The sequence below is a fragment of the Dermacentor andersoni genome, chromosome 6, assembly GCF_023375885.2.
Source record: "Dermacentor andersoni chromosome 6, qqDerAnde1_hic_scaffold, whole genome shotgun sequence".
Lineage (NCBI taxonomy): Eukaryota > Metazoa > Arthropoda > Arachnida > Ixodida > Ixodidae > Dermacentor > Dermacentor andersoni.
Genome location: NC_092819.1, coordinates 102,740,846 through 102,753,283, shown reverse-complemented (window position 1 = coordinate 102,753,283; position 12,438 = coordinate 102,740,846). Strand labels below are relative to the sequence as shown.

General features: G+C 41.3%; 1 protein-coding gene across 2 annotated transcripts in view; it reads left to right on the top strand.

Annotated features, from left to right (window-relative positions):
* qin (tudor domain-containing protein qin) overlaps positions 1-12,438 on the top strand; it is a 118,920-nt gene that overhangs the window by 39,906 nt on the left and 66,576 nt on the right. For both annotated transcript variants that reach the window (XM_072288838.1, XM_055066525.2), the window contains exons 12-14: positions 4,067-4,193; positions 6,737-6,808; positions 8,162-8,226. In XM_072288838.1, coding sequence (XP_072144939.1) covers positions 4,067-4,193; positions 6,737-6,808; positions 8,162-8,226 — 264 coding nt within the window. The remainder of the gene's footprint in view (positions 1-4,066; positions 4,194-6,736; positions 6,809-8,161; positions 8,227-12,438) is intronic.

Below are 12,438 nucleotides of genomic sequence, written 5' to 3'. Positions count from 1 at the left end.
TGTAATAAGTGCAGTCTAATAGTGTGGTAAACATGGTACAAAAAGCACTGAATATCTTTGAAAATATTAAAATCAATTTTTTTAACCCTCTCAGGGTCGATTTTATTTTTATTGCAGATTCCAATTCTTCTGAGGGACCTATTTCGAAAAAAATTTACCGTAATTTCTCTAGGGCGACCGTAAAGTGAGAAAAAAATATTTTGCGTTGGTATATGTGTACTCTTTATTCATAAGTAGCAACAATTAAAAAAGGAAATAAACTTATAATTAAAAATTTGATGCATTGTTATACACATAAGACTTAGAAAATGCGCACGCGAGAATATTTTGCAAGTCTCAAATGTTCCTGCTCTTACACTAATATTTACGTCCATAGCTTAATCGAACTGCTTAGGTGAGCGCACTGATGAAAACTGTATGGTTGTGTGCCCTTCAAAAAAGCAAAACGTGTGACAAACCTCCGCTAATCTTCATCTTATTGCCAACCAGAGGCAATGAGTTTTCGAGAGTCTTCAAAAAAATAAAAGAAAAGGAAATGAACGCACGGCAGCATCCTTCCTATGCGCACTTCTGTAAGCACTAAACGAGTGAAAAACAGGCGGTTGGCCTTTGAGCAATTAGTAACGAGATGTACATCAGTTTTGCGAGTGCAAGAAGCCGAAACCGCCCGTAAAACAAAACCCAAACCGCCGCCCACCTGCGCGTGTGCCAATGCATGAGCGGTAATATATAGACACGCCGGAGCAAGCTAGCTCTAAAAGAAACCATGCAACAAAAACCGAGAGAGGGAGGCGCGAGAAAAAAATTTCCTGTATTCCCACATAGTGGCAGCAGATACCTGAAAAGAAATAGTTAGGAAATTGGCACGCGTTTTAAACGTACAGATGGCGTTGTATCTATATGGCATCGACCATTTTGGACTTGTTCGTGGCATTGTATATTTACGTCATTGACCCTGAAATAGTTAATTTCTTTCTTTGTGAAGGAAGATTTACATACGGAAGTAGCTCCAGAATTTTCCGGTAATCTTATATGCACTAGGCTTTGTTCTGAACCAAAAGAATAATTGTAGCTTTGACCTCGTATAGTAAAAAAAAAGTTTAAATACCAATGACTTAAATAAGAAATAAGTTTTGTTGGCAACACACTTGATTTAGTTCAGTAGGTGGCATAAGCATTCAGGAACAGTTCACAAAAAATATCTGTTTAGAAAGTACAGTCGTTGCAGAGATGCTCCCTTTGTCAGCTAAAATGGCGATTTGAGAAAATGTGAATTAAAGTTCAAATTTCCAACAAGTTGGCCTAAAACGCTCCTATTGTATAGTATTCACAATTATTTTCTTTTGATTGCCTTTTTAATACTTTCTTTCACTCGCCTTGGTATTCATCCTTTTCTTGCTTTTGGCAGAGGCCTGAAAGACTGCATATCTTATCCTATTATGGTCCATTTTGCTCAGCATTGCAAAGGACACCTGGTGTAACACTAGGGGTCTGAAAAACTTTCTTTTTGGCATTGTTGCAATCACTATAGTGATTCATTGTGCCATAAACATCGGCTTTTACTGTGCATGCTCCAATAAATGGGGTTTTTAGGCACCTACCTAAATCAAGTGTTTGTGCAGGAACTATCACGACCATGATGACCCTCTGAGATGTATACTGAACTGTTGAAAATGTTAAAGCAACTACAGACATTTAATTTCTACACGACTATACAAATAAATACATTTATATGTTTTAAATAGAATAACAAAGCAAATGCCATGGGTTGTTGCCCAAGCTTCCGTAGTGACTAGGCAGAGTCATGGGGGAGGGGCGGGTTCAGTGGCATTCTTAAACGCCGTCTGTTGCGCATCTCAGGCTGTCTGCCACTTGGTGCAGACATTTGCAATAGATGCTGGTGCATCTTGGCATTAAAATAAGTAAAATACATTTTTAGTTGATATTGCAATCCATCCCCACTTAACTCTTTCTTTGCCATGGACGAGCTTAGTTCAGTGAAAGTACTTTTAGAGCGCAGCTCTTAATGGCCCGTTCCTGCTGCGACTGTACGTTTCGTACTATCGTCTGCTCACATCAGCTCTCGTTCGCGCTTGTTACGATTGTCATGGTTTGTGATTGTTTTGTAATCTGATAGTATATGTGACCCGAATTGTGTAGTGCTTTCTGGAAGCCATGTGGCACCAGCGATTACACTGGAACCTTCGACGAGTCATGTACGAAAGCCAATGCGCTTGATCTGCAGATCATATTTTCGACCATTGCCAACTCTTCTTCATGTCTCTTTCAAATTCTTTGCCTAAATATATCCCGAAATGAAAACACATGTAGGGCTGTGCTCGAATTTCATATTGGGGAGCATCGTAATCATCGGTAAATTTATTTTCTTACAATTGTCATTTTCTCGTCAATGTTGCTTTTTATTTTTTTTTATTTTTTGTCACACTTTTAAGCTTCACTTTTGCCATAAATGACAGTGCTTTTGTAAATGTGACTTTAAATATTGTCAACATTGCTTTTTGTAAAGGATTTCACGGTAATAAATTTGGCCAATTTCGGTGAGAATTCAGGATGATGGCTGGCGCGGAAGGGGTTAGTAAGCAGTTGTCTTGTTTCAACCTACGACAGATCTTACTGGCATGCTGATAACATGGGGACAAATCTTACTGGGATTAAACAAAATTTGAAAATGTGTTCACTCAGTTCAAGCTTGTTGGAGAGAGCTTTTTATTAGTTAAGCCTTTTAGAAGGAAGAGAGAGAAATAAGCCAGTTCAATCCTTCTAGGGCCAAACTTTTCTGATAGAATATGTGTTGCTGTGTTGATTCTTTTATTGATATTATGTAAGATCTAAAACCGCCTATTCTTGTTGCCAACCGATAATTCAAATTCGATGGGTACCGCCAAGGAACAGGAATAAGTGGAAATACGGAATATTAAATTTGGCTGAAGTTAAGTGACTTTATTCCACCAGTGGCCAAAAAAGTACTGTATTCTCTGATGATTACTTTCCGAGATACTTTCACTTTTGCAAAATTTCACCTTGCTAGTGCCAGACATATTGTCATACAGGCAAGGGCATTATTGGCACAGGGGTAAGTGCTCTGTCTTATCACAGTTCCAAGAGGGCTGTCGACGCGTCTTGCTAGTCATTTAAAATCTTGCAAAGTTATCTTTGAAAGTGATAGTCTGAATATGCCAATGCTTGACTGCTACCTGGTCTGTCCAGTTTTCGACCAGTCATGCTGTTGCTACAGATAGACATAAGTGCACTCAGTGCATGCATCAAATTTGTATCCCCTGGCCACATAATAGAAGAGAACTGCGCTGCGAAAGCTGTACCATTGCAGGTTTCTTTTCGAGTGATTATCCAATGCTTCCTTCACTTAATTGCTGCCTTCATTGGTGAAGACATTGGGAGTGGAGTTGGTGCCGCATGAAACTAAGAGAACACCCAATGTCAAGAAAACCGCACATGACGGTTGGCTTGCGTGTCACTCCGGCTTGTGTGGCTGGGAACTTTTGTTTGCTCAATGTACTGTTATCAGCAGAAGTGGTGATCAGATAACACGCGAAGCAATTGAGGCTGATATGATTTCATTTTTTGGCTCTGGTTGTGTCAGTGCACCATCTGTGCTCTTGTCAATTAAAGAGTTAACCTTCCTAAGAGTGAATTGTGCATGCGCAGTGTGATAAGTAACGGCTATAAACACAGGTCACCGAGAATAAAGCTTTCTGTTAGAAGTTAGTTCTTGTCTGTCTTGTATTTGCTGTTGTGTATATCTGTGCTACAATTCACCACTATACCATAGCAACAAGCCCAAGCAGCCACATTACATTTCATTAAATTAAGGTTTGAAATACATGGTGTTCTATGGACAAGAAGTTATTGAGAGTTAAATACTTCATTATATATCAAGATCTTTGTTATATTGAAGCTCCTTATATCGAGATATAACTGTGCCATATTAATTTGCTCTGGTGACTGGTAATAAGAATACATTTCTTTTAGTTGTTCTGGATGCAACTTTATTTGAGTTCTTTCTTTTTTTATTTTGCCCTTCTAGAAGTTAACTCTGCAATTTCCACCAATGCACATCAAAATGCCACGCACCTTGTGGAGCGGTTGAAGTCATTTAGCAACATTTCTTGCTTCCTTCTGGATGATCTACAAGATCACAAGCTTGACCTCGAGTGAGTCCTGTCCTGTTGCCATTCAGTGCATGTTAATGTTACCTGGAACAACGAAACTTTGCCGGGGCACATACAAGTTTCACATATACAGTCGAACCCACTTATAACAACATTCAAGTGCCACAAAAGTTCCATTGTTATAACCAATAATTGCTATAACCGGGCTGCGTGAAAAAAAAAATATCAAAATGGGCGATGGCAGCGCTGTTCCGAGAAAACTGTAATAGCGGGCAGGTGAGTTCTCCTTTCTGCCACCTTTCTCCATCAAGCTTCTGATTCTCTTGACTCGTTCAACTGTTTAGCTCTGTTTCCTGCACACTCTGATCATGTGTTGTTAACAAGCCACGGGTGTCACCGTTCAAGAATGGCACTGCTATAACAACTGCAAAGAGGGGTCATGGGCAGCAAGTGACATACGAACTACGCCGAGGTGTCGCTTTAGTGGCCCCAAAAGGTGCTCTTTAAAAAATGTGGGAAGGTTGCCGTGGCAACATCTTAGCTTGAGAAATCCAAAAGAAATGCTGGGGTGAGATTGCCACAAGCGTCTCACCATGTACTTCCCACTGGCTTGCACGAGAAAACCCCAGGTCTGTCAGTCTTGCTTGCTTTATGCAAAGCTTCGCGACATCCTCCTCCAAGGCATACAGGTGCTCCACATAGTGCAGCGGAAGGTCCCTCACGAAAACAAGCCCCTGAGGGACTGAATCACCTACAGGGCCTCCCGCCGGGACAATGTTGAGGCAGCCTGCTCTACTGCGTCAGCGCTGCCGTCTTGGCTGTCACTGTTGCTATCTGATGCAAGCACGTTCGTTACAATCACCTCATCAGTTAGAAGCACTTCATTTGCAAATCTATAGCTGTGCACTTTCTTTTCACTGGCAATGTCGTGCATTGCCGATAATCAGCGGGCAGGTCAGCCATCTTCCGTTTGGCGGCGAGTCAAATGAGGCTGAGAAATCATGTGGCCAGCAGGAACGACTTTGACACAACGTACAAAGGCAAGCATGAGCGACTTAATCCATTGGCAGAATTGTGCACAATGAGGGCCCGTCGTCCCAGTGAGCAGCAATCTGGGAGCAGTGGTGACAGTGCTGTCAACGCAGTTGTCAGTTGGTTCTTTATTCTATGGCACAGTTGGCGCAGCCCCTTCATGTTCGGAGGGGTGGAAGGGCAACGGCAGAGATGCGTGCCAGGCTGGCGATGCAGAGAAGTGCTCGGCGGCAGTTAGGGTGGTGGGTGATCGTTTAGCGGCTTTCATTTCACTGTTTCTTCTTTTCAAGGATTTCGCATTCCATTGCCTTTCAGCACAGACACCAAGCAGCTAGATTTTATTGTTATAACCGATAATGTGGCATGGAGGCATTGTAGTAAACGGGTTATTTCCCCATAGAAAACAAACAGAAGTTGACGGTGCAGTATCTTCTGATTGTTATAACCGTTATGTTGTTAAAACTGGTATTGTGATAAGTGGGTTCGACTGTATACCCACAAATATATGGCACATCAGTTCTGCAGAATTCTCCAAGGTGGAGGAACATTCATGTAAGGAAAAATTGACATCCACCTGTATGTCACTTGCCAAACCACAGGGAGGTTGGCAAGTTTGCTTTAAAATTTTTACTATCTGCAGTTGTCAGTTCAATCCTTAGCCACGGCTGCCGCATTTCAATGGAGGTGAAGTGCAGAAAACATTCATGTACTCAAATTAGAGGGCAAGGGCACGTTAACTCTTTAAGGGTGGAACACGAGCTGAGCTCGTGAAGCCCATATTTGCAAAAAAGGCAAATGATGAGACCAGCTTGCCCAGCGCCTTTTTGTTTTTAATGCTGGGCTGAAGGTGTGAGCTCACGTTGCTTCGTGCTTCTTCCAGATGGCATGCGTGTATTTTAGGCTTGTTGTAAATAGCATGAGATGGAGCAAGGAGCTGTTGAAAAGTGACATATGGTGCAAGGACTCACTTATGTGCTGTGAAGTCCAGCTTTGTTACAGTGTAAAAAAAGATTTTTCCTAGTTCACCTTTTTGAGATAACTTTTTCACATGGTCTTGCTTTACATGATCATCGTTTGCACCGTGAGTTGGGATCGTACCAACTTGTGGGCAGTGAAGCCCACCTTTGTTAAACTGTAAAAAATGTTTTTTCCCTAATAAAATACATCTTTCTGATAAATTTTCGCATGGTCTTGCTTTAATGACTATACAAATCATTTGCATGCAAAAAAAGGAAATCTCTTATTGGCATTTTTATCATCCTTAAAAGGTTAAAGATCCCCAGGTGGTGCAAAATAATTTAGTCTCCCACAACGGTGTGCCTTATAATCAAATAATTTTGGCATGTAAAACCTCAGAATAGCAATTTTGCCACGGCATTTGCGTGAATTTTTTTTACTTCTGTGCATCCATTAAAAAAAAAAAAATGGCTCCATATTCAAAGTTCACATTTTCGTTGTGCAGTGAAGCCTCACTTAGGGGTTGATATATATTAGTGCCTGCTAGCTCAGAATATGTGCCTTATTAATTTTTTTTATTGTTTCAATTTTCCCAGAGTCACGTACGATCCATCACTGAAGGAATTGTTGAAGTCGCATGGCGAGGTGCGGTTCACGCCTCCAGAAAAGTATGTTGGCTTGTTCTTTTCCTTCGTTGTGCATGTTCTCTTTAACTTTCTTTTCTCATGGCTAGCGAGATTCCACTGTTACCAACACAGTCGAACAACGTAATAACGAGCGCAGATATTACAAATTATTACGTTTAATGAAGCAAATCTAACATTTGATATCCAGTACTTTATCTCAGAGTATTCAACAAAACCAAAAGTGCTAGTTTTGAGGCAATATTGAATACAGTGAAGTCACATTTGGTTCCTCGTAGCTCAATATATGTATTCTAGTAGCAACAATGTCTACTAATTAGCAATACGAACTTGCTATGGCACACTCTGGATGCGTGTATGTGGCATGGCCAGTTACTTGGCTTGGCTGGACTGCATCGTGCAAGCCAACATGCTGATCTTGTGTGATCACATTGATTGCGCAGTTGCATAATAACTGTCGTGCAAAGCATGTTTGTAATTCGGCATTGTTCAAGTGCCACATATCAGTAAGTTGCCAAAGGACAATCAAAGTTGACAGGAGACCCTTTACTGTGTCCTGCTTAAGGCACCAGGCTTCTATTTATTTTGCATTGATCAGTTACCAATTTGGGAATTTTTCCTGCCGATATCAGTGTGTGCTTATAACCATGATCACATACAACGAACAAATTTTTGTGTTAGACGCAACATTGTTGTAATAATATTTGACTGTACTAGTACTAGTAAAATGCAGTTGTTGTTCAGCTGCGCTTTTTGTTTAGAAGCCAATGCAGCCGGTCCTACTTATTAAAATGGATTTGATCTTCTCCACTTTGAGTTATTTTTAGGATTCCTGAACAGCCTGTCATATTTTCTTGCAGTTGCCTCTGTATCTGACGTAAGCAATGATTTCTTAAATTTTGTTATGCTGTCCTTTTGTACATGGCTTTAGTTTTTCAGCTCATCTGGAAAGATATTCTCATTGAAATACGCACCTCTTGCCAGAAATAAAAACAAAACTATTGCGTGAAATGCAATATGATGTGGCCCTCTGAACGATGGTGACTGATATTTTACCAGCTATTGTCACTGTGTCATGTTGAGTCATCTTGTGAAACAGTTATTGACATTTCAGGTGCATGATATTTGTCTACTGATGAATAGGACTTTTAAACTGTTTAGCTTAATTTCTGCTTGTTTCATGCTACTTTTCTGAATACAATAGCATTCATTTGGGCTTCCTTCTAACAGCGTTGTCTGTCCATCAATGCAGCTGTATCGGGCTACCTTTGTTACAGATGATGTTAGTTTTTTTCCTCGAAGTGCATTTGCCATAAAGGAGTTTTGCAAGGCCTTCGTTAGCATCTCCTGGTTAAAAAGTTCTTTCTTGCTTGGCAGATTATCCTTTGTGTCTGTGAAAGACCTACCTGAGGGATATGAGGAGGATGATCACGATGACACAGGTAACACAATTTTTTTTTTTTTTTTAGCTGTGAGATTATTTTTATATACTTGTCTTTGGCACAAAGGAGGAATGCTGCTAATACATGGGAGTTCTAGCTCATACATGTACTCAAGCTTTGTCATTGTAGCAGAATATTTGTTCAAACACTAGAACAGCACTTGTGGTGGTCTCTGGGGACTGTTGAACTAAACCCTGTGAGCACCTCATCTATTGGTGTGAAGGTTGTTGCACTGACACAAACTTCTTAAAATAATGTACTTAGCCCTGTATGTTGACCAACAGAGTATTGCCAGTGAGTGCACCTCTGTTCTGCATGATCAAACAAAATATCACCGCATAAAGCCTGTACATACCGGACTTATTCGTGTAACGCCCACCCTTGTGCGAGGCCCGCTACCCCATTTTGGAGTAAAAAAAATTTGGAACACAATTTTAAGCATCTGTGCGTACCCACATGTGTGGCCTCCGGGATTGCACCAGCGTATTGTTGCAATCTCGGAGACAGTACCTGCATGCTGGTGAATTTCTGCAAGCCGTTACTAGATGGTACTAGTTACTGTTGTGCCAACGATGGTACTGTAATCGTCACTGTATCCCACCAGATCATGATCACATGATCACGTGATGTAGATCCAGTATGCCTCAGGGGTCTCTGCTGCTCTGAGGCACGTTGTTTAGCAGATTTAGCTGCATCTAGCTTTTGGGCGCCCTAAGAGGGCGTCTCTGCAGGAAGTGCACACGAGGATTCTGAACACGAGGAATGAGGTTTCCATTGAGGCTGTCATCAAGAGCCTTAAGGTGACAGGAATATAAAATAGTAATGGACGGCACGGAAGATGACCACCCTTGGGAGAGCACCGAGGAGGCGTGCTTCTGAAATATTGAGGACAGTGAAAATGTAGAGGACGACACAATAACAGTGATTACAGTCGGTGGGTGAGTGGTTGCATTATTCTGCATAGCATTCTGCGTTGCGTTAGTCTGTGCACAGTTCAAGGCTTAATTTTAAGTGAGAAGACGTAAGCCTGCTTCATGTAAAGCCCACCATCTCTAAGAAATTAAGAAAAAAAAAGTGTGGACCTTAAACGAGTAAATATGGTATGTCAGCTCGTAGATATCTCTAAAGCACTCAACCCTCTTAACAATGTAATGCACGATATTCTAGACTTCCTTGATTTGCTTTAATTTTCTTTGATTTTCTTTGATTTAGCCATTGGGTATTTGTGTGCCACTATGACACAAGAGGTGTATAGTCCTTAAAGAGACACTAAAGGAAAATATTAAGTTGAGTTAGATCGATTGATTATCTCTCTAGAAGGCTATCATCATTTTTTGCATACCAATATACAATATTGTTGCAAAGAAAATGGCCGCCGAAAGTCCTGCTGCCATCGCTCGGGCCAAAACTGAGGAGTTGACATAATCTCCGTGTCGCAGTCTTCTCTGCCTTTTTCTGTAAATCTACCACTGCTCTATCAACTCGCATTGGCGGCGTTCCACGAACCACCCGTCTCGGCTCACCCTAGACAAATATTTTGCTTCCCACTTGGCTTCCCACTTCCTCTCTTGCTGCACATAGTGGAGGTGCTCTCTTCTTTTGCTGCTTGCTGTTCACTTGCACACATCTTATCCCCGTCTCCCTTCTTGCTGGCGGCACCAGCCACCTGATGTATATGTCATACTTCTCTGTGTACTCACTTTTCATCATTCTTTCCTTGGCAGTCATCATAGGTCACCTTTATCTTCATGACATTGTTGGTGTCGGCACCTCCCACTGTGCATCCGCCTGAATTGGTTTGAATTTTGGCATAACCTGTGAACAGTGTAGTGTATAACCATCAAAGTTTTATGATATTAAAGTTGTGACTTTCTTGGTGTGTAAACATAAACTACACCTTATGTAGGATGAAAACAAACAGACTGTGCTTATTGCCGGTTGCTGTATAGCATTTAATTAACCAATGCAGTGGAGCTGCATGTGCATTGGATCTGCGTATATATACCATATTTACTCGCGTAATGGACACGCTCGCGTATTGAAAGCACCCCCAAATTAGTCGTGAAAAATCTGAATTTTTTTTATCCTCGAGTAATGCACGCACCCCTGACTTTGCTATTGTGCAGTCCCACGATTGAAAGGCCGTGCTGTAGTTTTTTGGAGACTACAGTCCTTGACTCTCGTGTATGTGCTTGAAGCAAGCGCACTTAATGCTAAACGCATTCTTTCCACCAGTGCCAGCGCAAATAAACCACCACCAGTGCCAGCGCTCATAAAACGGATACACTGATCGGACATCTATAAAATTTGACATGTCGATAAGTAGGACGGTCGAGGAAAGAGACGCACACAGTGTGCTTGTCAAAATAGGTGGGCGCTTCAATGTGATGCTTGTGGCCAGAGGTGGCTGCGAGTACGAGCTGGATTGAGATTGAAGATCGCTGTTAGGAGCTCGCATTCAGTTTCACCACGCACGATTGGCCTAGGCCGCGCCGACTTTGCGCGGCTGATGCGTTGGTTCTTCAGTCTATGGTGGAACCACAATGTGGGTGAAGTGGCCGATCACCTGAATGGCAGGTCTGGTGGTTTCGATGCAGAGTGAATTTACTGTTTGCAAATAATAGACATGTATTCTTACTGCAAAAATAAGTAATCTTATGCATGTTTCAAATTATTACTCTCTTACTTTTCAATTTTTGCTGTTTTGAAAATGTCTCCATGAAATTTACCCTGCATAATAACCGCACCCCTCAGCTTCGCTTCAGTATATTAGGAAAAAAAGTGCGTTCATTACGCGGATATATATATATATATATATATAGTTCATAATAACGATTTACTGATCATTTTGCACATATTTTCCCGGAATGTTATGGCGTGCAATGCTGCTAGTAACTCTTTTGATGCAGCATTTAAAAATGTGTACGAGTTGTCGGCCACCAGTCAATGTGCCTAACAGGACGTGTTGCTGAATCGACAACCATGCCCACTCACTGCTGCCGCTTTGCCCCGGCGCTCTACCAATGCCAGTGACTCCCTGTGCACTCCTCTGCACTATGAAAGTGGTTTATACCACATGGATCATATGCATCCCCCACAACAATAATCATGCGCATAGCTTGCCTTTTCTTTCTTTTAATGCTGTGTGCCCTGTACATTCAGGCGACGAATGGCATGCGCATTATCAGCATGACACAGCATTCTTGACAGGGGGAGTAGAGTGCGCACTGTTTTCGAAAAAGGAAGTGAGGCAGGTGATGATTATTGTTGTGGGACAAAGATATGCCCCAATGGGTGTAAACTATTTTTTATGCTCTGTTTCATGCATAGTCAACAACCGAAGATAGTGCATCACATATGAAAGAAAAAGAATAGCTCTGCATCACGTAATACAGTGTTACCCTAAGTTTTCTACTTTCTAGTCGCAAAGTACAACATATTTGCTACATGGAAAGTGTTGCAGATCTAAACCACAAAACTGAACAAGTGGAGTGACACATTTCTGCAAACAGCGGTCATGGCTCACCACTTGCACTCGTGGCGAAAACAGTGTTTTGCTTACGGGCAGCAGAAAAGTGCACAAATATGTGATTTGACAAGAGCTTATGTCTGCAAGTTGCACTTGTGACATATAAAGTAGTTCCTCAATAGAAAGCTTCAATATCGAATATAACTGCGCTGTGAAATGATGTGCAGAGTATTAAAGCCTCCATGTGATAAAAATTGTTCTGGAGACTTATGCAGTGGTGTCTCCAAAGTACCAGTGTTCTTTGGAGATGCTAAACTCTACGAAACAATCAGTTACGGACCTTGTACATCATCAGAAGCTTCTAACCTAATTTTTAGACTGCCAGCACCACTGACAGTATGTAGTTGGCCCACTCAAAACTTCTGCAATTTATTGCATAAATACACATGCTGAACTGTGCATTAGAAAATGTAAAGAAAGCACATGGTAAACAAAAAATTAAAGCAGATCTTGTACTCAAGTGCAATATTGAGAGAAATGTGTACTGACGAGCTTTCCAGCAGTTGGTAGACTGAAATTCAATGAAGTTAAAGTTGTACAGATTGAATGATTGCAGCATGTTACTTTGAAATACAGTACAGGTTGTATTCTACAGGCTGTGCACGTTACACAAGTGATACCTATGCAGGTAAACAGGTTGTACATTTAATATGCACAGCCAACTAACCCCAACCTTAGCTATT